At 40.5% G+C, this 23,702-nt stretch overlaps 2 protein-coding genes across 2 annotated transcripts; one reads left to right on the top strand and one right to left on the bottom strand.

Moving 5' to 3' along the window:
- The first annotated feature begins 9,376 nt into the window (after window positions 1-9,376).
- pdyn (prodynorphin) lies at window positions 9,377-11,433 on the top strand. Its single transcript, XM_063890466.1, has 3 exons — window positions 9,377-9,540; window positions 9,819-9,952; window positions 10,708-11,433. Exons 2-3 carry the CDS (start codon window positions 9,833-9,835, stop codon window positions 11,251-11,253), a joined length of 666 nt encoding a protein of 221 aa, XP_063746536.1. The 5' UTR covers window positions 9,377-9,540; window positions 9,819-9,832; the 3' UTR covers window positions 11,254-11,433.
- Window positions 11,434-13,540: 2,107 nt separating this feature from the next.
- Window positions 13,541-23,319, bottom strand: gmeb2 (glucocorticoid modulatory element binding protein 2). Its single transcript, XM_063899839.1, has 10 exons — window positions 23,000-23,319; window positions 21,629-21,789; window positions 21,453-21,538; window positions 20,415-20,539; window positions 20,196-20,299; window positions 17,560-17,717; window positions 17,330-17,398; window positions 17,060-17,197; window positions 16,223-16,345; window positions 13,541-14,372 (listed from the first exon to the last, which is right to left on the bottom strand). Exons 2-10 carry the CDS (start codon window positions 21,772-21,774, stop codon window positions 13,801-13,803), a joined length of 1,521 nt encoding a protein of 506 aa, XP_063755909.1. The 5' UTR covers window positions 21,775-21,789; window positions 23,000-23,319; the 3' UTR covers window positions 13,541-13,800.
- Between the last annotated feature and the right edge of the window lie 383 nt (window positions 23,320-23,702).

Genomic DNA, 23,702 nt, shown 5'->3' with positions numbered 1-23,702 from the left:
ACTCTCTTTAAATGACAAATTGTACATCACAATGCATAAAAACAATCTAATATTATATTTTTTACTGCACTTCATTTATCTGACAGCTTTACTTACTTTACAGAAATAGATTATTTGCTAATACAAATTATAAATCAACTTATAAATCAATTTGTCATATAATTATAGGTTAAATTATCCAGAAGCAGTATGCACATTAATTATATAAGTTCCACCTTTACCGGCTGTGATTTGAATGCACATTAATGCAAGTAATACTGTATATATGATTCTGTATGGGGCCATTATGCTTAACAAGTACTTTTAATTTTGTTTCTTTAAGTATATTTTCAATGGCAATAATTTTGTACCTAAGTAACATTTTAATGCAAGACTTTTCCTTGTCGCAAAGCATGTTTTCAATTTGTAATGCTAATGCTAATTTTCATAATCTTTTTTGTGTTTTGTGCCTCTACTGGGACAGGCTTAGTGGTTAGCCGGCCGGCTCTGCTGTGATTGGTCAACCATTTAGAGTCCGACCCTTATCAGGAAGCCAGTTGGAGCTTTAGCCAAAAGTGTTACATAGTGATGTCAATATATTACGGACAAGGGATTCCAATGGTGGCGTTTCAGGCAGGGGGGGAGTGTGTGGGAGAGGAACTCCCCCTGCAGGGAACACAGGGATTTTAGTCTTTGCAGACCATTTACATGCACACAAACCCATAGAACACACTACCCTTAAGCATAACATCTAAGTACCTCTATCACCACTGACTAGGAGAGAGATTATAAAGCGTAGGTCCTCTGTTTGATCCAAAATCAGGCGAATCAAAAACCAAATCGAATCCATGTTCAATCGTCAGACACGTACATAGGACCGCACACACAATAAAATGTGTTTATTTTTAGAAGCAGTGGGATGAATGTATAAATGTATTAAGAGAAACCACAACAGTAAACATCATATTTTAAGGATTTGCCTGTTGCTGTTTTCTATTTTTGGTATTATCCCAGTACCTCGTGAAAAGACCAAAACCAGCAGTGTGCTAGTCTGTCTCTCAATACTCTGACCCTTCTGTCTCTGATTGGTTAGCTGGCCGGTTCTGTTGTGATTGGTCAACTGCTTAGAGATGCCTGTTAGCCTATCACGTACAATGTGTTGGAGCACTTAACAAATAAAAGTGTTGCATAGTGATGTCACTATGTTACTGAAGTAAACAAAGGTGTCCAATGGAGGCGTGTAAAGCCGGGGGGGGGGGGGGGGGGGGGGGTACGTGGGAGAGAAACTCCCTCTGGAGGCAACACAGGGATTTTAGCCTTTGCAGACAGTTTACATACACAAAAACCTAAAGAACACCTATATGCACCTGACTGGATGCTTGATCAAAGACAGTATTGTCGCACAGAAAGAGCCAATAAATCACCACAGGAGCCACCACTGTTTTACACACAGAATCAGATCAAAACATAGATGGAAGAAAACAAGAGGGCCACGAAAAGAAATCCCACTCCAGGTTGCTTAGGAACATATGGCGAGGTGACAGAGGCTGATTACAAAAGGAGCTAACGTGATGCTCAAACACTTACCGGTGGAGCGCTTGGATGGAAGAGTAAAATAATCAAGTAAATCTGAGCACTTTTGGTCACTGAGTATTCAACACACTCTAAAGCACCACGCTCTGAGGTAGCCTTCTTTCTTTGTTCATCTATTCTGCTTTTTTGGTTTTCCCTTTCCTATAGGTTTGTGTACATGTAAATGGTCTGCTAAGGCTACAATCCCTGTGTTCCCTCCAGGGGGAGTTTCTCCCCCATACATTCCCCCCCACTGCCTGAAACGCCTCCATTGGACTCCTTTGTTTACTTCTGTAACATAATGGCATCACTATGTAACACTCCCACATGCACCATCAACATGATGTGCTAAGGGGAGGGACATCTCTAAGCGGTCGACCAACCACAACAGAGCCGGCCAGCTAACCAATCAGAGCAGACTGAGCTCTGGTTTCAGACAGAGGGTGAAAAGAGGTGCTGCAGCACAGGCAGTATGAGAAAAATAAAGAGCTTTTTGAACATTATTGCATGGAGACATGTCCCAGTAGAGGAAATAAATAATAATATGACCCTGAAAATGGACAGGATATGTACTATTTAAATCTTCGGTCTAAAGAATCTGAATTTTCACAACTGGTGCCCCAATGAAGAATGAAATCAAATTTCAGTGTAACCGATAGCCATCACTAACCAAATTCAATGGACATGCAGCTGAGCTTACAGTTAAATTAATGCTTCATATTGTGTTGATGAAGGTGTACCACACTGCCATATAACTGGACACCTGTGTGTTGTGTTCAGGCTTTGGGACTAACAGATTACATGCAACAGGACTACAAATGAGGGATTACAATGTTACTTACAAACTGAAACTACAGTTTAAAAAAGCAAGAATAAAATATAATCTTTTTACGACAAACACAATGTGCTCTTTTAGTTTACTACAGAGAAGGACAGTTATCCATCCTGATTACGTCATCCTGACACACAGGATATATGTTACTCCCCAAACCTGGCCATTAGTGGAAAAAATGACATTGTACATTTGGCTCTTTAGTAGTTCTTTGGGTGTACTTCAGATCATTCTTCCTTTGCAAAGAATACATCCCAGCATACTGTTGACTGTTGAGCTGAAGCATCTGTGTCAAGATGACATGCTGGGTAAAAAAAAACAGTATATATTCCAGCTCTGCCACAGCTTTGTGTTAGAATTGTTTTTTCAACGCAAAGGAAGAAAATCCAGAAGTAGAGCCAGGATTGTTTCTGCTAATGAAGGACAAATGAAACCCAAATAAGATAAACCATGGTAACCATAGTAACTACCATGTTCTGCAGAGTATAATTCGAACACAGATCCATGAGGTTTGCTGCAAGATGTGAGAGTTGACCTTGAGCACTGCATTCAGCGTGTTCAGGGTCAGCCTCTCTCCCTGAGGAGTGGCACTGACTGGAGAAAAGAAGAGCTTCTCTATTCAGAACACTGAATCCACAACAGGAAGCGATGTCACACAACTTTGTCTAAACAGCATCATCAAAACTGAACTTCCTGGCTGTCCCCATTGAAAAGCGAAGTCTGTATGGATATCAGAGGCGTCATTTGCGCTGGGGACGCTTGGGACATCTCCCCACCACTTTTTGAAATGGCCAAACTTATAAATGTTTTGAAAATACAAACAAAGAAATACAATAAACAAAAACTGTAGTTTAGTGTCAAGATGAGCAATTTGGACGATTTTTAACAGAAACTTTTACCGGAAAAAAAAGAAACCATCTGCAGTGCGCAGACACTGCCCTTTAAAAAGGAACGTTAGTTAAAAATAATTCCTCCTTGCTGACTGTAAAACATGCAAGAATAAAATATAATCTTTGAGGTAAATGTCTTTTTGCTTCATTTTATTTTCCGAGAGTACCAGAATGCGTATGTTAAAAGGGGTCCCCCCCAGACCACCCTGCAGGGGATCAGTTTGCCAACATCATTTTCTTAACATATGAGTGTGCATTTGCGTCACTGTGGAGAACAGGCGTGTTCAAGACTTTTTTTTAAATGACGGAGATCATTGGCCTCCTCAATAATTTCCCCCCCTCCATACATATATAATGGTTCCTACGGAAACAGTGTGTAGCCTGACTGTGTAAATCCTGCCTACACAGGCGCTTCTAGCAAATAATAAGGAAATTAGTTTGTACAAAAAAAAGGATGGCACGCAATACAGTTGTATTTTTATCTAAAAACAGTCCCCTCACCCCTTTTGAAAACACAGTGAAGCCCATGATGGATATATAAACATTCAAGTTCAAGTATATAGTGTGTATAAGTGAAGTGATCATACACTGACAGTATAATTATAAAGAGTCGTAGGGATGATAAAACACTTGTTATGGCCTTTTTCCCAAACCATTGTGTCAATTGATTAATTGTTAAAGTGATTTTTTATGTAAAAATGTTGTGGAGATTTCCTGCTATTTATTTTATATCACATAGTTGCACATTTTCTTTTCATTTCATACACCAAACAATACAATTAAGGAATAAAATATGCAAATTAATTGATAATGAGCACACTATATGATTAGTATTTCCCGAAATATTATCACTTTATTCTCATTGAATCCCAACTTGATTCTCGTAATAGGCCTTATATTTTGGGTCAAACAGATGGCCCTCTGGTCGGTTGCTAATAAGATGTCTGTAGGAGTGTGACGTGAGGAGGCTCTGTCCTGGAACAGTTTGCACATATTGTAAAGAATCTCATTTTAATTAAAAAAAACAGAACAGATACTTTGCACAATGTTTGAATATTATACAGTATTCTAATTTATTCTGTATACTTTGTATTTTTTAGATAGATTTGTCCATCTAAATGTGTCTTCTACTGTAGATATATATAGATATATATTTACAGTATATATATGTTTTTATTGTATTCTATTTGTATTTTTTAATATTTTTAATTCAGTTAACACAAGTTAACAATGCTGCTGTGACAAAACTGTTTTCCAACTTAACATAAAAAAAGGTCTATAAATATAATTGAAAGGCACTTGTGGACATAGTGTGTTGCTCTCAGTTACATGTCCTAGTTTTCTCTTTATTCCTCCAAAAACCGAGATGAGAAGCCCCACAGGGTAACCTTGGTCCTTCAATGAGCTCCAAAAGGACCTTGAAAAAAGATCCGGCCCAGTCGTCATGTATCCGGGTCCTCCCACTGTAACACACAGCACATGCTGGCCTTGCTGCTCCTCTCACCAACAAAGCAACCTGAAGGCATTTACTGCAACAGGAACCAAATGAGTGTAATGATGCTCTACAGTAGATTTTCAGAGAGATGCGGGAGGTATAGTATAAAGAACGTCTGGTTGCCTGATTCATGTTCTATATTATTGCCGCTGTTAGGTAAAAACCTTGCATTTGTATGAACCTTGAGGACATTCTATGTTGAGTTCATCTGTCGCAGTAACACACATACATGAACCTGTCATTCCATCCTCACTACAAACGATGAGACAATGAGGCAATTCCTTACTCATTATTATTTATTTCTGCTTATATCTATTTAGTTTTTCCACATCAAGCACTAACCAAAGGATGCTTACTCTCACACTTCGTATGAGCTTCAACGCTCAATCCGACAGCGCTCGAGCGAGGAGGACATCACTGTGTACCGATATAAAAGCGACCCGGTCCCTGACCATCAACATTCAGTGTCTGCCCATCCGATCTGCTCCAACAAATGGTCTTTTCCATCACCTTTATGATAGTGTCAGACTGCCATATAAAGCTCAGGATAAACAGACAAGGCCTAAAGGAAGCTTTTCCTCTTTTTTCGAAGACGACATTACTCTGTGTTCTTTGGATGAAACAAATCAGATCTGTAGAATGCAGCAGACTGACCAGTTCAACCTCCTTAGTTCTCACACACTTCACAGTTCCTCCGCTCCCTTCACTGGAATTTCCCGAATCCACTTCAAGATCCTAGTACTGACAAAAATGTTGTAACAAGCTTCACATTGATATCAGGAAAGCAGAACTTCTGCTAAACTCTCAGTGTGTACCTGCATTAAACGCACCATTACACATTCTGTGTCCCTTTGTATAAAATTAAGCCGTCCTTTAAAGGTGCCATAGAATGGAAAGCTGTATCTCCCTTGGCATAGTTGAGAGGAGAGTTCGGTACATTGAACTGACATACCGTGAACCTCAAACACCATTGTTTCCTCCTTCACGTGCTAATCATGAATATGCATATCACAGCGGTAAAACAGGCGAATTACAACAATCCCTGTGTGTTACGTCACACACGATAGTCCAGCCCCAACATTTACATACACCAGCAGCTGGAAACACTCACGCTAACACTAACCACTCCGTAACATTGCTCTCCAATCTCCGACCAACTGGCTGTTCTTCAAATTCATTGGTTTCCTCCTCCAATAAAGGCTCAGAGATGTAAGGTTGGATGTCAATAGCCTCCATGGTTCATCTCTCACAGTTTTGCGTCCTTCACTTACTTCTGTGGGCTCTGAGGCAGCCATGGGTTGCTCCTTTTAAACCAGCCAATCAGAGCAGAGCTCATCATCATTATTTAAATGAGCCCCAAATAAGGTAATTCAGCTTGTTTCATTCTAGGACCAAATCATAGGGTTATAAATGGGCCTGTAAAACAAAATCGCATCTGGACATTTTTTGGATCAACCAAAGTAATAAACCTTCTTTGCAGACATCAGAGAACAATTTAAAATACCAGATAGATGCATTCTACGGCGCCTTTAAGGTGGGTGCAATGGGCATACTTGTACATGTTGGTTTGTACCTGTTCATAGGGGGTGAGGGGTAAATAGGGGCCAAAAAGCAAGTCCATGCCAGGACTGCTAAAAGGTTCCTTCGGCCATGGCAGTCTGTCAATGTGCCATGAGAAATATATAAAATATCCTCCATCACATTATTGTCGTACAGAAAGAGCCAATAAATCACCACAGGAGCCACCACTGTTTTACACCCAGCATCAGATCAAAACATAGACGGAAGAAAAGAAGAGGGCCACAAAAAGAAATCCCACTTCAGGTTGCTTAGGAACATATGGCGAGGTGACAGCCGCTCATTAGAAAAGGAGCTAACGTGATGCTCAAACACTTACCGGTGGAGCGCTTGGAGAGACGATAGAAACATTTGAGCTTCTTCCTCATACAGAGCACTTTTTGTCACTGTGTATTCAACTTGCTCTAAAGTCAGTAGCACCAAGCTTTGCCAACTTCATTTTCTGCTGCAGCTGCTTCCACTCTCCTTACGTGTTGTGTCATTGACTCAATATTCAATCTATATGTAATTTAATGGTGACACAAAGGAGTGATAACTTCTCCATGCAGCAGAATCTTCATTGATGCACAGATTCTCTAAAGGACAGCTCGAGCATTTAAGGTGAGGGTCTGACTGGGGTCCTTTTTTACATGCCATTCTGAACACTGTTGGTGTGAAAACAAATAGAAAACAGCAAACATGCTTTACAGAGGTGACATATAGCCATTTTCTTTCTTCCTAATATATTTGAGTGTGACAAAATGACCAAAATTATGGGGTCTACAGGGACCCACAGCTCATGTTGCCACCAAGAAACCCTGTGCATATTAATCCAGCCATGGCCATTAGCAGGTTTGGGAAGGTTACTTTAGATATGTAATCCATTAGAAATACTAGTTGTAATCAGTAACCTATCTGAGTCAAAATATAAAAGTAATGTAACCTGATTATTTTCTGTTACTTTTTTATTCTTTTAGTTCTACTTCTTGATACTCCTTCATTTGGGGTAAGGACTCATTCCCTACTGATCCATATCTATTTTTGTTTTTTCACCTCAAGCACCAACGCTTACTCACACACTTTGTAGCTATGAGCTTCAACACTCAATCTGACAGCGTTAGAGCCAGGATAAATATATGCCTGGAATGACTACTTCTGTGATAAAGGGATATTAAAATGTATGTATAAAAAACAAACCCATGACTGAGGGTGGTTTTAACGCTGCTACATGGCAGTTTATTACTGACACATGCAACTGAGGAGCAGAATGAGAGCTAATGTAGCTAATGCTAGCAAACTAACGTAGCTAGCTAGCTAGTGACAATGTTAATATAGCATCTTTCATAGTAGTTCACAGTATTAGGGGGAGATTCTCCATGGAAAACATTCAAATGGTTCTTTTTAGTTCAGTGGATAAGAAATAAGAGCTCGACCATATTCCACTGTTCCCCACATTACTAGCTAATGGTATCAATGCTAACGAAAGCTTGTTGGCACATTTGTAGCCCCTGAATAACATAGACCTTACTTACCAAATAATTGTTGAGCATGTCCTTAAGTATATCAATGTAAAATGAAAATTAACTGTTTATTTATAGCCTATATTTTTTGGCCACCTATGTGATGTGGGCCTCAAACTAACTAACTCATGACTCAGTGACTCACAACTGTCGAGGGTATGCGTGTTGTGTATGCTTTCAATTTGTGTGTGCATGCGTTCTTTCACAAAAAAAAAACTGACTGAATAATTGTTTGAAAAGAGGTTGTGTGGGGATATTTGCCTTTTTGCCAACATGAATATCATTTCATTTTAAATGGACATAAGAACAGCAAAACAGCATTGAACTGAGGGGCCAGGGGGGACTGTTTACATCTGGTTCCACTACACTAAACTGGCCATTTTAATACCTTTGGCCAGCCCCAGTGGCATCTTTAGACCTGGGCATTCGGGGCTATAGCCCTCACAGCATCTCAAAAATGTTAATCACAAAATATGAATGTTAATAATAAAACTTTGTTACCAATAATTGAAACAATAGTCCCGGATCTATTCATCTGTCATTCCGATGATGCCTTAAAGCCCTTGAAAATAATAATATTGTTGATCAAAGTACAGTACAAGTACTTCTGAGTCTCTGAAGAGTGACATCTGGTCATCATTAAGGCAATAGTGATATGTCTTTGCACAGCACAAAGCTAAGCACTATGTTCCAAGGCAAGCACCCATGGAAAAAAAAGTTCTGGGCTGGGCTAAGCCCCCAATGTTTCAAGGTCCTAACTACGCCCCTGCTCAGCCCTGAAGATATCAAAGCGATACTCTGTTCTTTTACTCAAGCAAAATATCCTATAGAACATGTTTTAAATAGTCTGATACAAGGAAAAGTCCTGCATATAAAATCTTACTTAAGTAATAGTTCAAGCATCAACATCTTATTAGGGTACTTGTTATAGAAAATGGCCCATCACATATCACATATATAAAATTATGTTTAATTACTTTAAATAATGCTGCTTGATATTTTGAACCCAGATGACAGCATTTATTTATTTTGATTTGATTATTTTGTATTAATCTGTATCTGCAAAGAATATTAAAGCTGTCAGATACATGTTTTGGAGGAATAAGTATTAAGAATCATTAAAAATACTCAAGGAAAATATATCAAAATGATATTTGAGTACAGTACTTGAGTAAATTTACTTCACTACATTCCACCATTGGCCATGTCTAAATCCCCCATTACGTACGCATCATGTTCATATTTGGATCAGTGTTCATGTCTCGTAGGTTATACTTACTCTACTTGACTGAAAAAGAGAAAAAAGTTTGTTTATGGACATATTACGGTGTGATTTACAGCCCCAGGTTTGATCGCAGCCCCCAGGGATGGAGTGATGATGATGATGATGATGATGATGATGATGATGATGGTGTTGTGCGGATGGGATGAGCTGCGCTGCTGCTCCTAAACGTCCTGTGTGGGCGTTAAGAACTCCTGAAGCGGTGAGACGCTAGGACTATTCACGCAGTATATTTCCCTCCCATTGGTCCCTTAATAGAAGCTGCGCTGCTGTGACACAGCCAAGTCTCCGGCGATAAAAAGAAAAGGCGACGCACCGCGCAGGAGAAACGCAGAGTTGGAGGGTGGACTTCTGATGCTGGATGCGCCTCTGCGAGCCTTACAACGACTGGAAGTATCTGTCCAACTCCTGAGGTACTGATTTCATTTACTTTAATGTCTGTTTGATTTAAATTAAGACTTTAACCTTTTTTTTCTCTCTGATTGGTGTTAAAAAGGATTACTCCATAACGCATTGCGCATGGGTCTCCACGATTGGTGACAATGGAGTTACTATCGAAACTGAGTGAATTGAGAGTGTTTATTTACAGAAATTATTTCCATGACTACAGGTGAAATTATCTCATGAATTGTACTAATTCAAATTGTAAAAACTGAACGACCTATGGTGTTTTTCCATTTGTGTGTGTCAGGGATCTGGTGAAGAATGGAGTGGTATGTCCTGGTGCTGATGCTGAGCTTGCCGCCCTCCATCCATGCAGATTGCTCTTCCCAGTGTCAGAAATGTGTGCAGCAGATCATCAGTCCCGACGCCTTCAGCAGCATGGTGAGACACATTCACACGGAGCTCACATTCAAGAGAAAGCAGCTTGAAAAAAATCTTCTCTTTTTCATGTTTGGCAGCAAAAGCCTAAAATGGATTTGGGATGACTTCTCACTCCTACTTGGAGACGGTAGTCATTTAAAATGTCTCCAAATACTTAATTTGTTTCTTCCCAGGGTTTTATCGGTAGTTCAGACACAGCCAACACCTTACCTGATTATTTTCCCCTTAAGGAGCGTTAAATTATATTAAGTGATATCACCGCTTCCTTTATTGGCGCTTGATAGTACAAAATACAAGCTAATTGATTTACTTTACGCAACCAGTATTTATAGCCATCGACACGTATACATGTACTAATTACTGGCTCTGGCAAATAAGCAAATAAAAGTGTTTTTTATAATTATTTTAAAATATTTTTTCGTTAATCCTTAAATTACAAATGCCACATTTGTCAGGGTCAGTACTAATGAGTAAATGTCTGACACCCGATCAGTATGGTACATCTAAAATAATGTCGAGGACATCTTAGTTTTTAGTCTTTTACTAATAAGCAGAAATGAAAAGTTAATAGCACTTAAAGGTCCTTAAGGGGATTCAGGAAAGGTGTTTTCGGGTTGAGCTGACGGGAAAACTTTGGAAAGGTATTAACCAAACCAAAAAGATATAAAGGTCACACAGTAAGGTATAGGCTACCATGCGTCCACCGATATGTGTGCACAGATATTGGGTTTACTCTGTTCCTCTGTGTCCTGCAGTCGTGCGGTGCCGAGTGTGTGGGGGGGCTGCAGAGCTGCGAGACGGCTCCCGCGCTGGCGGACTTCAGGCAGGATGAAGGCGCAGAGGAGGAGGAGAGTCAGCAGGCAGACCTGGTCAAGCGCTACGGTGGCTTCATCAAGAGGATCGACAAGAACAAGAAGAAAATGTTGGGCTCCCCGTGGCGCGACAACTACATCCTGGAAGCCGAAGCATTGCCCAAGAAATACGAGGACTTGTTGAAGAGGCTGGAGGAGAGGGGTGCGGACGGGCCAGATGCGTCGGAGGACCAGATGCTCCATAAACGTTATGGCGGCTTTTTACGCAAATTCGGCCCCAAGACAAAGAGGAGTAGCTCCATGGAGCAGGAAAGCCAGGAGCCCGAGGAGGTGCAGAAGCGCTACGGGGGATTCATGAGAAGGATCCGGCCAAAGTTGAACAACCTGAAGTGGGACAAGCGTTACGGAGGCTTTCTGCGCCGCCACTTCAAAATCTCTGTGCGCTCAGCGGAGGAGCCGTACTACTCCTATGATGACTTGAGCCTATAGATGCTGCAAACTATAAGAACTCGTGCAGGTTCACTTGAAACGACACCATGTATCCAGAATGATCATATGCCTGCCCATGTTGCTTTACTCGGTTGCCTTCTGTGTAACTCATCTCCGTGTTATTGCCATCATCGTCTGTCATTCAATAATGGATGCTTGTTTAATAAACTATGAATAAAGCCATGTTCCTGTTTGACTAACAAGTTAGAAGGGAATCCTGATTGACAGAGTTCCGCTTCATTGCGCCAAGCCCCATCATGCCAAACCCACAGGATATGTGATTTTATATTTTATATTTATCAACAGAATCATACCTGGACATGACACGCCTAAAATATATATAAAAAGTCACTATCAAATTCGGCATGCACCATACACTTTTAATGCATTTTAAACTTTAATAAAACAATTGGTGACATTTAATTAAATATAATGATGGGTTGTGTGATGGGTTACTTTGTTGCCAAATATATATTTTTAATTTTCTATCGCCAAAACTGACGAACATTTTTTCTTTTAATGCGAGTTTGAAGATAAAACTAATAAAAAACTCGATAGATGTTTTGGATTTTCAAGTTGATCGATCACTTTCTTAGTGTGAGCCATTAGCTGTCAAAGTTAAAGAGTGCAAAATTATTCATATTACCAATTGATTTAAATTAATGTTTTTGCCATTTCTGTATCGGATAATTTCTCACAATTAATCCAAAATTTGCCTTTGTTCTCTTTAGTTCTTAATTCTAAATTGTTCCACTAAAATAAAGGGATAATTATTTAAAATATTCCTCCTTTTTCTGTGATCCAAAACCGATCGAATTATTGTGCAAGTACTCTAAAAGTAAGTTTTCAGATCAAGATAACAGAAGCTATAACCTGACACAGGAATCCACTGGAGACAGAAGGTCTGCAGACCATCAGAGGGCTGACAGTGAGGGTGTGGCGCCATCTTGTGCAAAGGGAAGAAGTGTCCAGGGACGTCCCACAGCTTCTACAAGACAAAAACTCACTGTTAAAAAGCAATAATAAAAATGATTTAGAAAAAATTGAAATAAAAATAAATAAAAACTCAGAAGTGTCACGATAAGTCCCCATACTTCTATATATTATCCAGTAAGCGTACAAATAAAGCAAACAGGATAAAACTCAGAAACACAAAAATAAATGCATTTGAAAAAAGTGTCTACGGGATGAAATGCACTCAGAAAATAATAATAACAATAATAATAATAATAATAAATAAAATACTCAGAAGTGTCAAGTAAAGTCCCAATGCTTCTAAAGGATAAAACAAACTCAATGTGTTCACTTATAGTAGAATACCATTCCAGATGTGAGACTCCCGGCCTGCCGCTACTTCATCAGCCTTGCTTCGGATTGGCTGAAAGACACCTTAGTACAAACACATAAAGTGACCTGAGAGAGGACTCATCATACCTCCATCTTGATTAGGCTGCCAGAGGTGTAACTTAGTACATTTACTAAAATACTGTACTGAAGTTTAATTTTGCAGTACTTCAACTTAACGTGAGCATTTCAATGGCTACTTCTTACTTCTACTCCACTACGTTTATTTGACACTTAAACTTACTTTATACATGATAAACATGTTGTGTTTAAACGGTATATGTTTACTACTCATTTTAAAATTATTTTAAAAGAACGTACCTGTATTTTCTACGGATGAAAACAGAATAATATAATATCCTATGATAACACAGCTTTTTTTAAAGAGCTATTCTTCACAATGAGTATTTTTACTTTTGATACTTGAGTACATTTAGCTCATAAGACTTTTACTTAAGTAACACTTTGAACTCAGGGCTATTACTTGTAACAGAATATGTTTAGACTGACAGCAGCACTTTTTCTTGAGCAGAGTAGCTGAGATCTTTTTCCTCCATTGATCATTACCGATTATGTTTCTTTAATACTTTTATTATTTTTTATTCAAGTATCTCTTCACACCAAAAGATATCAGTGTAAGACCTGACGACTGCTTCAATGCAGCAGGATGCATGAACTATAACCCTGCTCTGTTGAATTTATCTGCATTCAAAAGGTTTTTATTACTATTTGCTTGATGGTCATTTGTCTCAACAGAAAATAGCATACATGAACATGCAAGTGGAAAAACAGCTAATTTACTCGTTTTATCACCTCAACAAAATGTAGTAAATTGTTATTTGAAGACAACTGATCAAATTTCATTTGATAAAGACATCTGGAAGCAATCAACCAAACAATAAAATAGGAGTAAAAAAGTACACATTATATTTACACTCACAAGTTCTTTTTGAAGACTGAGCATTTATTACTAAACTCAACAACACTGTTTGACGTACATCCCTACAGAAACACACAGCGGTATCAAATATATTAGTTACATATTTACAGACCGATCCCTGCTGACACACGTCACTCCGATACAAACGCAGACATTGAAGGACATCTACAACTCATAAAAAGGGAACATGAGGACGAGTCCTCAGCCGCCATTACATCAGAATAATGACAATAACAAGCGGGAGGGACACATCTGTCTCTGTCTCACTGCGGCTCCTCCGACTGCCCCACCCCTTCCTCTTTAACCTGCTCTGGCTGACTCTCGCCATCGCCGTCCGCCTGGCATTCCTCTTGTGAATCGTCCGCAGCGGTTGCCGTGGTTTCCAGCACACTGATGCTGCTGCCCTGCTGCTGGACGGAGGACAGGCTTTGCATCGGCAGCGTCACCAGCTGGAACTGAGGCCCCATAAGCTTCACCAGGGACCCGCCGGCTGCCCCCTCCTGCCCCCCCGCTGCCGCCGACAGCACGGTGAGGCTGGTGGCATCGCCCTGCAGCTCAGACCCAGAGAGCGGGGAGGTCAGGAGGGTGTACCCGCCCAGGTTAGTGCCGGTTCCTCCTGCCACGGTCAGAACCCCGCCCATCTGGTTGAGAGTGATCTGGGTGGGAGCGGCGTTGAGGGTGGCCGGGCCGGAGATGGCTCGGGTCAGCCGGGGGCGCTTGGGGGTGGGGGGTGCAGGCACCGGAGTGAGGGTCATCAGCACGTTGTTGAGGTGCTGGGATTTGCTCTTCAGCTCCTTGGCACGCTTCCTGTGCTCATCACACTGCTGCTCCAGCGCTGCGGGAACACACACACCATCAATACACCCACCATCAATACATACTGTGGGTCTACGATGACTGTATCGCAGCACAGACAATAAATATTTGTTTGTTTCATTTGCGGGCATGAGGCTGGCTTTGGAGTTCTGCCAGCTCTCTCCCTTTCCCCTTCTCACACACACACACACACACACACACACACACACACACACACACACACACACACACACACACACACACACACACACACACACACACACACACACACACACACACACACACACACACACACACAACACACACACACACACACACACACACACACACACACACACACAGTGTCAAAGTGTCAGAAAATGACGGGACATCCTCCCAATAATTCAGAAATCATGTTATCATAAAGTAAACCCCCCTCTGATTTCTCTTCTTAGTTTGTCATGCAATTCTTTATTACAACACCACATGTACACCTGTCCACAACCTCAAACAGTCATACTCCAAACTCCACTATGGCCAAGACCAAAGAGCTGTCAAAGGAGACCAGAGACAAAATTGTAGACCTGCACCAGGCTGGGAAAACTGAATCTGCAATAGGTAAGCAGCTTGGTGTGAAGAAATCAACTGTGGGAGCAATTATTAGAAAATGGAAGACATACAAGACCACTGCTAATCTCCCTCGATCTGGGGCTCCACGCAAGATCTCACCCCGTGGGGTCAAAATGATCACAAGAACGGTGAGCAAAAATCCCAGAACCACACGGGGGGACCTAGTGAATGACCTGCAGAGAGCTGGGACCAAAGTCACAGAGGCTACCATCAGTAACACACTACGCCGCCAGGGACTTAAATCCTGCAGTTCCAGACGTGTCCCCCCTGCTTATGCCAGTACATGTCCAGGCCCGTCTGAAGTTTGCTAGAGGGCATTTGGATGATCCAGAAGAGGATTGGGAGAATGTCATATGGTCAGATGAAACCAAAATAGAACTTTTTGGTAAAAACTCAACTCGTCGTGTTTGGAGGAGAAAGAATGCAGAGTTGCATCCAAAGAACACCATACCTACTGTGAAGCATGGGGGTGGAAACATCAGGCTTTGGGGCTGTTTTTCTGCAAAGGGACCAGGACGACTGATCCGTGTAAAGGAAAGAATGAATGGGGCCATGTATCGTGAGATTTTGAGTGAAAACCTCCTTCCATCAGCAAGGGCACTGAAGATGAAGCGTGGCTGGGTCTTTCAGCATGACAATGATCCCAAACACACCGCCAGGGCAACGAAGGAGTGGCTTCGTAAGACGCATTTCAAGGTCCTGGAGTGGCCTAGCCAGTCTCCAGATCTCAACCCCATAGAAAATCTTTGGAGGGAGTTGAAAGTCCATGTTGCCCAGCGACAGCCCCAAAACATCACTGCTTTAGAGGAGATCTGCATGGAGGAATGGGCCAAACTACCAGCAACAGTGTGGAAACCTTGTGATACTAGAATTTAAACTTAATTATTACATTTGATTAAATCACAGATTATTATTGTCAAGACAGTTTCTCTTGTTTTATTTTTTATAGGTTTGTTTTTGAGTTAAATTATTATTTTTATTTTATTGTATTCTATAAACTACTGACAACATTTCTCTGTGTTGGAATTCAACAGACACTGGAATGGCTGCCATACATGTAGAGATAAAGATTTAAGACACACGATAATAATTTAACCCAAAGACATACCTATAAATAATAAAACAAGAGAAATGATAATGCTGAAGTGGTCTCTTCATTTTTTCCGGGGCTGTATATATATCTTTTTATTTATAAACTAAACTAAACCCTAGTAACCCTACACAGTCACCAGTGAACACAGAGCAGCGGGATGCACTGACCGGCCAGGCTGCGGGTGTACTGCTCTCTGTAGCGATCCATCTGGCTCTTATGACTGGCCAGAACCTTCTTCACTAGGTCCAACATCCCAAAGTTCTGCACTATGTTGTTGAGCAGCACAGCATCTGGAAAACAAAGACAGGAAGTTCAGAGCGACAGAGCAGTGTTTGATATTAAAGAAGAGTTCTAGACTCTGGAGATTGCTACTGAAAGCCTTTCTTAGCTGACTCACGTTTGGTAGACTAGTCATTTTCACTTTCTAGTCATGTTTAAGACATGAGGAAAAGACAAATGCATTTATATTAGTTTAGTATTTGTTTATAGTGTCACATAAAACTGTAAATGAGGCAGCTTTAGCCAACCTTGCTCATATAAAGTGTGTACTTCTGATGCTCTTTTTAGTATAGAGTGTCATCTTGTGCAGTGAGTGAGTCGAACAATTTCTCTTCAAACTCTTGTCATTAAACTGGTTTGTACTGGATAGCATCTCCTGTCGTTTGGCTGGAGTTTGTGTGCCTGCAGCACAACTACAGTTCTTTAACATTAGTTGCAGTTAAACTGTCCAATTCAGCATTTATTTGTTATTAATACTAATACACTTTTTTAAATTGAAGTATACGTATTATATATAGTATTACAATATGCACATTTCTACTTTGTTTGTATAAATATTTTATTTTTATTTGTAATGCACGTATTTTTGTATGTAACTTTTTTAAATTTCATATTTTTACTACAATTTATTGTTCAGAATTCAGCATTAATATGTTATTAATATTTTAACACCATCTGTATATATTGTTATAAAGTAGTTAGATGTTTTTTTCCCTTTTCCTGACCTTTGACCTGCAGCGGTGGGTCACACACTCTCTCCTGCAGCCCCTTCAGCACCTCCTGCAGCTCCTTCTGGAAGTCCTCCACCACCTCCTCCATCAGACCAGCATCCTTCACCGAACGCCAGAATGCCACCGAGTCCTCTGGACACACACACACACACACACACACACACACACACAAACACACACACACACACACACACACACAATAAAGTATACGCTCCAACAATTCTGTCCACATTAAGGTGAGTGTGTGTGCGGGTTGCTGATCACCTCCGATGGCGGTGACCCACTCTGACGTCTCCTCCATCACGTCAGGGAAAGAGGCTGCTGCTCCATTCACTGCACCACAAAAAGAGCTTCTAATGTCAAACAAATAAATAGATACAGATCCCCTCAAATCTTAAGGGTTTGAGGGGATCTGTCGTACAGCAGTGGTTATAAAATGTCAGTTATCGCTATTATTAAAGCAATAACACCATGTTTGACGCTTTCAGACTTACAGTCAGCTGATGAGGGGGGGGCCGGGACCAGGTCAGCAGACTGATCAGTGCTGATCGACACTTTGGTTCCCACCAGGTCTATCTTAGTGCTACGGCACGTGTTGGAGCACACTTTCGAGTGTTGGTAGAAGTCCAGCTCACCGGAGTCCATGATCTTCCTGAGGAATAAAACATGATGAAAGGCTTAGAGCAGCACGAACAGAACATCTGATGGAACAAATAATGAATATTATTTCGCTGAAGAAAGCTTGTAAATATACAGTGGGGCAAAAAAGTATTTAGTCAGCCACCAATTGTGCAAATTCTCCCATTTAAAAAGATGAGAGAGGCCTGTAATTTTATCATAGGTATACCTCAACTATGAGAGACAAAATGAGAAAAAAAAATCCAGGAAATCACATTGTAGGATTTTTAATGAATTAATTGGTAAATTCCTCGGTAAAATAAGTATTTGGTCACCTACAAACAAGCAAGATTTCTGGCTCTCACAGACCTGTAACTTCTTCTTGAAGAGGCTCCTCTGTCCTCCACTCGTTACCTGTATTAATGGCACCTTTTTGAACTCGTTATCAGTATAAAAGACACCTGTCCACAACCTCAAACAGTCATACTCCAAACTCCACTATGGCCAAGACCAAAGAGCTGTCAAAGGAGACCAGAGACAAAATTGTAGACCTGCACCAGGCTGGGAAAACTGAATCTGCAATAGGTAAGCAGCTTGGTGTGAAGAAATCAACTGTGGGAGCAATTATTAGAAAATGGAAGACATACAAGACCACTGCTAATCTCCCTCCATCTGGGGCTCCACGCAAGATCTCACCCCGTGGGGTCAAAATGATCACAAGAACGGTGAGCAAAAATCCCAGAACCACACGGGGGGACCTAGTGAATGACCTGCAGAGAGCTGGGACCAAAGTAACAGAGGCTACCATCAGTAACACACTACGCCGCCAGGGACTTAAATCCTGCAGTTCCAGACGTGTCCCCCTGCTTAAGCCAGTACATGTCCAGGCCCGTCTGAAGTTTGCTAGAGGGGATTTGGATGATCCAGAAGAGGATTGGGAGAATGTCATATGGTCAGATGAAACCAAAATAGAACTTTTTGGTAAAAACTCAACTCGTCGTGTTTGGAGGAGAAAGAATGCAGAGTTGCATCCAAAGAACACCATACCTACTGTGAAGCATGGGGGTGGAAACATCATGCTTTGGGGCTGTTTTTCTGCAAAGGGACCAGGACGACTGATCCGTGTATAGGAAAGAATGAATGGGGCCATGTATCGTGAGATTTTGAGTGAAAACCTCCTTCCATCAGCAAGGGCACTGAAGATGAAGCGTGGCTGGGTCTTTCAGCATGACCATGATCCCAAACACACCGCCAGGGCAACGAAGGAGTGGCTTCGTAAGAAGCATTTCAAGGTCCTGGAGTGGCCTAGCCAGTCTCCAGATCTCAACCCCATAGAAAATCTTTGGAGGGAGTTGAAAGTCCGTGTTGCCCAGCGACAGCCCCAAAACATCACTGCTTTAGAGGAGATCTGCATGGAGGAATGGGCCCAAATACCAGCAACAGTGTGGAAACCTTGTGAAGACTAACAGAAAACGTTTGACCTCTGTCATTGCCAACAAAGGGTATATAACAAAGTATTGAGATGAACTTTTGTTATTGACCAAATACTTATTTTCCACAATCATTTGAAAATAAATTCTTTAAAAATCCTACAATGTGATTTCCTGGATTTTGTTTTCTCATTCTGTCTCTCATAGTTGACGTATACCTATGATAAAAATTACAGGCCTCTCTCATCTTTTTTAATGGGAGAACTTGCACAATTGGTGGCTGACTAAATACTTTTTTGCCCCACTGTAATAGAAAAATTCCATTGGCTTTTTGTACAATAAGTTCCAGGTTGTACCTGGAACTTATTGTACAATAAGTTCCAGGTTGTACCTGGCCAATGGAATTGTTCTATCATATTTACAATTATAGCAGGAAAAAACTCAGATTTTCTTCTGACAAGTCAACCCTGCGGCACTCATCACATCTCTTTTATATTTTACTATACTTAGGTAAATATCAGAGTATTTGAACAATGATTTTTGTTTAGATTAGAGTAAAGAGCCATATGAAGGACTATAGCATGATTAAACTGGTCATTCTTCTATGAAACATGCAAAAAAAAAGAAAAGTTCAGCGTATTTTTAAGCAAATGTTGCATTAAAAAAAAGAAGGTTTTGGGCTCCCTTCTGAAAAGGCCATATCCTGCTCATTTTCAGGTTCATATCAGTATGTAGCGTCTCTACTGGGACATGTCTCCATGCTTTAATGTTCAAAAAGCTCTTTATTTTTCCCATCCTACCTCTGCTGCAGCACCTCTTTTCACCCTCTGTCTGAAACCAGACCCCAGTCTGCTCTGATTGGTTAGCTGGCCGGCTCTGTTTTGATTGGGCAACCGCTTAGAGATGTCCCTCACCTTAGCCTATCACCTAGAATGTTTTGGAGCGCTCGCCAGTAGATGCACAAGTGTTACATAGTGATGTAATTATGTTACGGAAGTAAAGAAAGGAGTCCAATGGAGGCGAATCAGGCGCGGGGTGGGGGGGGGGACACACCATATTTAATATATCTGATGAGTCCAGACCTGAGCATGGTGCCGTTGAGGCGGATGGCTCTCTTCCAGTCCTTCAGAGTGGATTTCCCCGCTAAACACACAAACTCCTTGGGGCTGATGAGCTGCCCGTTGAACTGAAGGGAGGGGCAAGAAAAACAGCATGAGATGATCCGATTAACCATACACTTAATCTTCATTTCCTAAAATGTGTTTGAAATTAGCTTTTTGCCGATCTGTTTGTAGAAATACCTGGACACATTTCACGTTGATCCCCGGGCAGACAAACTTCTTCCAGACCAACGTTGCTTTGGTGTCTCCACAAGTGATGGGGTAGAATTCATCAGATTCCACATCCACCTCCTCAGTCAACTTCACTGCAGAGACCAAAACACTGTCAATTCTTACATCTGATCATGTAAACATGCAACAACTTTCTTATAAAATGATAAACATCATGTGTATTTGAAACGCATATGGTCAGCCCCAGCATGATTTAGTGCACAGTTACAGAGGTAAGGCAAAGCAAGTTTATTTATATAGCACCTTTCAACACATGGCAATTCAAAGGGCTTTACAAAATAAAATAAAAGATATTAAGAAAAAAATGCATCAGAAACACATTACCAAATGGCATTTAAAAACAGGCACAAATAAAGCACAGATAATAAAATAAACACAACAGGTATAAAATACATGAATAGAAGCCACACTGCAGATGAACAGCTCAATCTAAAGCAAAAACATTTTTTCCGTCTGGATTTAAAAAACAGTAAGAGTTGGAGCGGACCTGCAGGATTCTGGGAGTTTGTTCCAGATAGTTGGAGCATAATAGCTAAACGCTGCTTCTCCATGTTTAGTTCTGACTCTGGGAACAGAGAGCAGATCCGTCCTAGAAGGCCTGAGACTCCTGATGGTCCATAATTTAGCAAGAAATGGTTAATATATTTTGGTCCTAAACCATTTAATGCTTTAAAAACCAGCAGCAGACAGACAGGTAGCCAGTGTAAAGACTTCAGAGCCTGAGAGCTGTTTATGGAATGAAGTAAAAGCTTTGGGGCAATTCCTATTAGAATAGCTTTGCTCACAACACAGACTCTTCTGTTTTTGAGGCATATACAGACATGAAAAGTTAATAAATTGTCTGGAAAGTTTTCAATACTGTATTTGATTCACTTGGAAGTAAACTGATATGCTTTAGCTCTCTAAATTAGCCCATTTTAGCATTAGCAATGTTTTTTCTGTGGAAAAGAGCAGCAAAAATCTAGGAAATAGTGCAGGTGACATTACCGATGACTGCCTCTTCCCTGGACATTGAATCCGTTCTGTTGGCCTCAGCTTCTGCTTCCACTGATGCTTCGGTGAGGATTTCCTCCCTGTAAAACCACAGTGTTTGATTTAGTAAATTGATCAACAGGACAATCAAAGCCCACACTGTGTTCCGGAGCAGTGTGTGTGTACATTACCCAGTCTGAGCGCTGAGCTCTGCGCTCAACATCACTGCCTTCTCCTCCTCCTCCCCCACAGATGAGAGCTCCTCACCCATGCCGTCGGGTATGGTGACGATCACTACCTCCCTCATGTCCTGCATGCTGACCTCTGATGAAGCCATGGAGAATAGATGGAGCTTCACACAGGATGACAGCAGAGAGGAAAACACTGATGTTGATTATATCAGTTTAAATAATGTAGTAGAAAAATAATAATAATTGAAGAAAATCCACTTAATTGTTTGTATTTTTTCTATTAGTAATGTGTGCTTTTTGTCAATATTGAATTAGTTATCTTACTGTTAGTCATTGCTTGCCTTTTTTACTTGCTATGCCACTTCAGCTGTAACACTGTCATTTTAGCACTATAAGACTAATAAAGGAAATCAGATTCTGAAAAGGGTTTGCCTGATCACATTAGATTTATAATTCATACCAGAAAAGAAAATTAGGGCTACAATATGTTTTAAGTGTGACCAAAAGTACGTTTTCTGACTTCGTCAGAATCTCACTTCTCTCTAATAATTCTGTATTATTTCTCATAATTCTAACTAAAAAAAAAAGATCTCCTTTTGTTTTTCGCATGTGGCCCCTGATCCTCTTCAAAGAATACACTCAGAATGGGGTGCACTGTATAACAACAAGTAATAACACCTTTCAAGTAATAACACCTTTCAAGTAATAACACCTTTTGGAAGTAAAAATAACATGTTTTTAAAACTAATTTATGCGCTAGAAAACATGGCGAGTTTTAAAATAAAATGAAAATGCATTCTGTGTATTTCATGTATACTGTTAGGCAGTGGTGTAATGTAACTTAGTACTGTTCTTTAGTAAAACATGTGGGTAATTGCACTTTAGTTAACTATGTTCACATCATGCTACTTTATACTTTTACTCCGCTACATCCAGCAGGCTAATGTTGTTCTTATTACTCACTACATTAGTTCCTTTGCAGATAAAGGTTATTATTAAACAATATACACCACACACACATTATTATATATTATTACAGGTGAAGCTACCCTAAAGTAATTCAAATAAACCCATATTTCCCAAGTGCAATAATTTATAAAATATAAAAAACAATATCTCGTGCTTAAAATGGCCATTTTACATTGCAGGACTTTAACTTTTATTTATATTTATTTGTACACTGTAGTACTGCTACTTTACTTATTCTGAGTACTTCTTTCACTTCTTTAGAGTATACCCTATTGGACATATTTTAAATGCTGGTGCCTTTAAATATCAACTTGCAGTTTTGAATGCAGTTTGGTATGGCCTCTTATTTAGCTAAGACTGAATGTGACAGCATAAGGCATTTGGGATAATATGAAATCTTACCTTCAGTCGTCAGTCGCGTAAAGTTGTCTCGTCTTTGGGTGAGGAGTGAGTGTCTTTAACACCAGAATGGATGGATGCTAGCTAATGTTAGCTTTGGATGCAAACTAGCTAAATACTGCAGTTACTATTTCCATGGAGCTGGCAGGGTTCTCCTATTTCAAACACAACGCAGACCTAATTCTTAATTATTTGTGTTGGGACTTCTTGAGAAACAAATTTAAACTCATATTCACGAGACTAAATTTGTGTTATTTACGGATATATTTTTTGTTGCGGATTCTTCTTCGCTTGAGGATTAACGGCAGCTTCTTCTTCTTTGGGGTTTTACGGCAGCCTGCTTCCACTGAGCTGCAATTCCGCCACCTAGTGGGACTAGTTCATTACTGTGACAAATGTAAATCCTTTTCAGACCAATGTGGGTCAAGAGGTCAAACAATCAGTTTAGTACTTTCAAGGGATCTCCTGTGCTTGGCTAAACGTAAACTCTAAAGTTCCTGATGCTGATGTTGAGCTGTTGATTTTGTGAATGCTGATTCTGAAGTCTGATTTCTAACTCAGGCAGCATTGATTTTGTTGCTGACCCATATGCCCAGTGGCGGTTCTTCCATTAGGCAAACCTCGGCAATTGCCTAGGGCCTCAACCAAATAGGGGCCCCCAAATCTGACCATCCCAGTCACAGTAAAGACACAAAAAACGAATGTT

This window comes from Eleginops maclovinus, chromosome 1, assembly GCF_036324505.1.
Source record: "Eleginops maclovinus isolate JMC-PN-2008 ecotype Puerto Natales chromosome 1, JC_Emac_rtc_rv5, whole genome shotgun sequence".
NCBI classification, from domain to species: domain Eukaryota; kingdom Metazoa; phylum Chordata; class Actinopteri; order Perciformes; family Eleginopidae; genus Eleginops; species Eleginops maclovinus.
The sequence above is the reverse complement of the archived record's forward strand: the minus strand, read 5'-3'. Positions and strand labels throughout refer to the sequence as shown.

Bases quoted from the DNA above. Each gene is read 5' to 3' on its own strand.
- gmeb2 (XM_063899839.1), bottom strand. From the start codon at position 21,774: ATGGCTTCATCAGAGGTCAGCATGCAGGACATGAGGGAGGTAGTGATC. The intron at 20,540-21,452 runs GTAATGTCACCT...TGGTCTCTGCAG, and splicing joins CAGGGAAGAGGCAGTCATCG to TGAAGTTGACTGAGGAGGTG. The intron at 14,373-16,222 runs GTCAGTGCATCC...GTGTTCCCGCAG, and splicing joins GTACACCCGCAGCCTGGCCG to CGCTGGAGCAGCAGTGTGAT.
- pdyn (XM_063890466.1), top strand. From the start codon at position 9,833: ATGGAGTGGTATGTCCTGGTGCTGATGCTGAGCTTGCCGCCCTCCATC. The intron at 9,953-10,707 runs GTGAGACACATT...TGTGTCCTGCAG, and splicing joins CCGACGCCTTCAGCAGCATG to TCGTGCGGTGCCGAGTGTGT.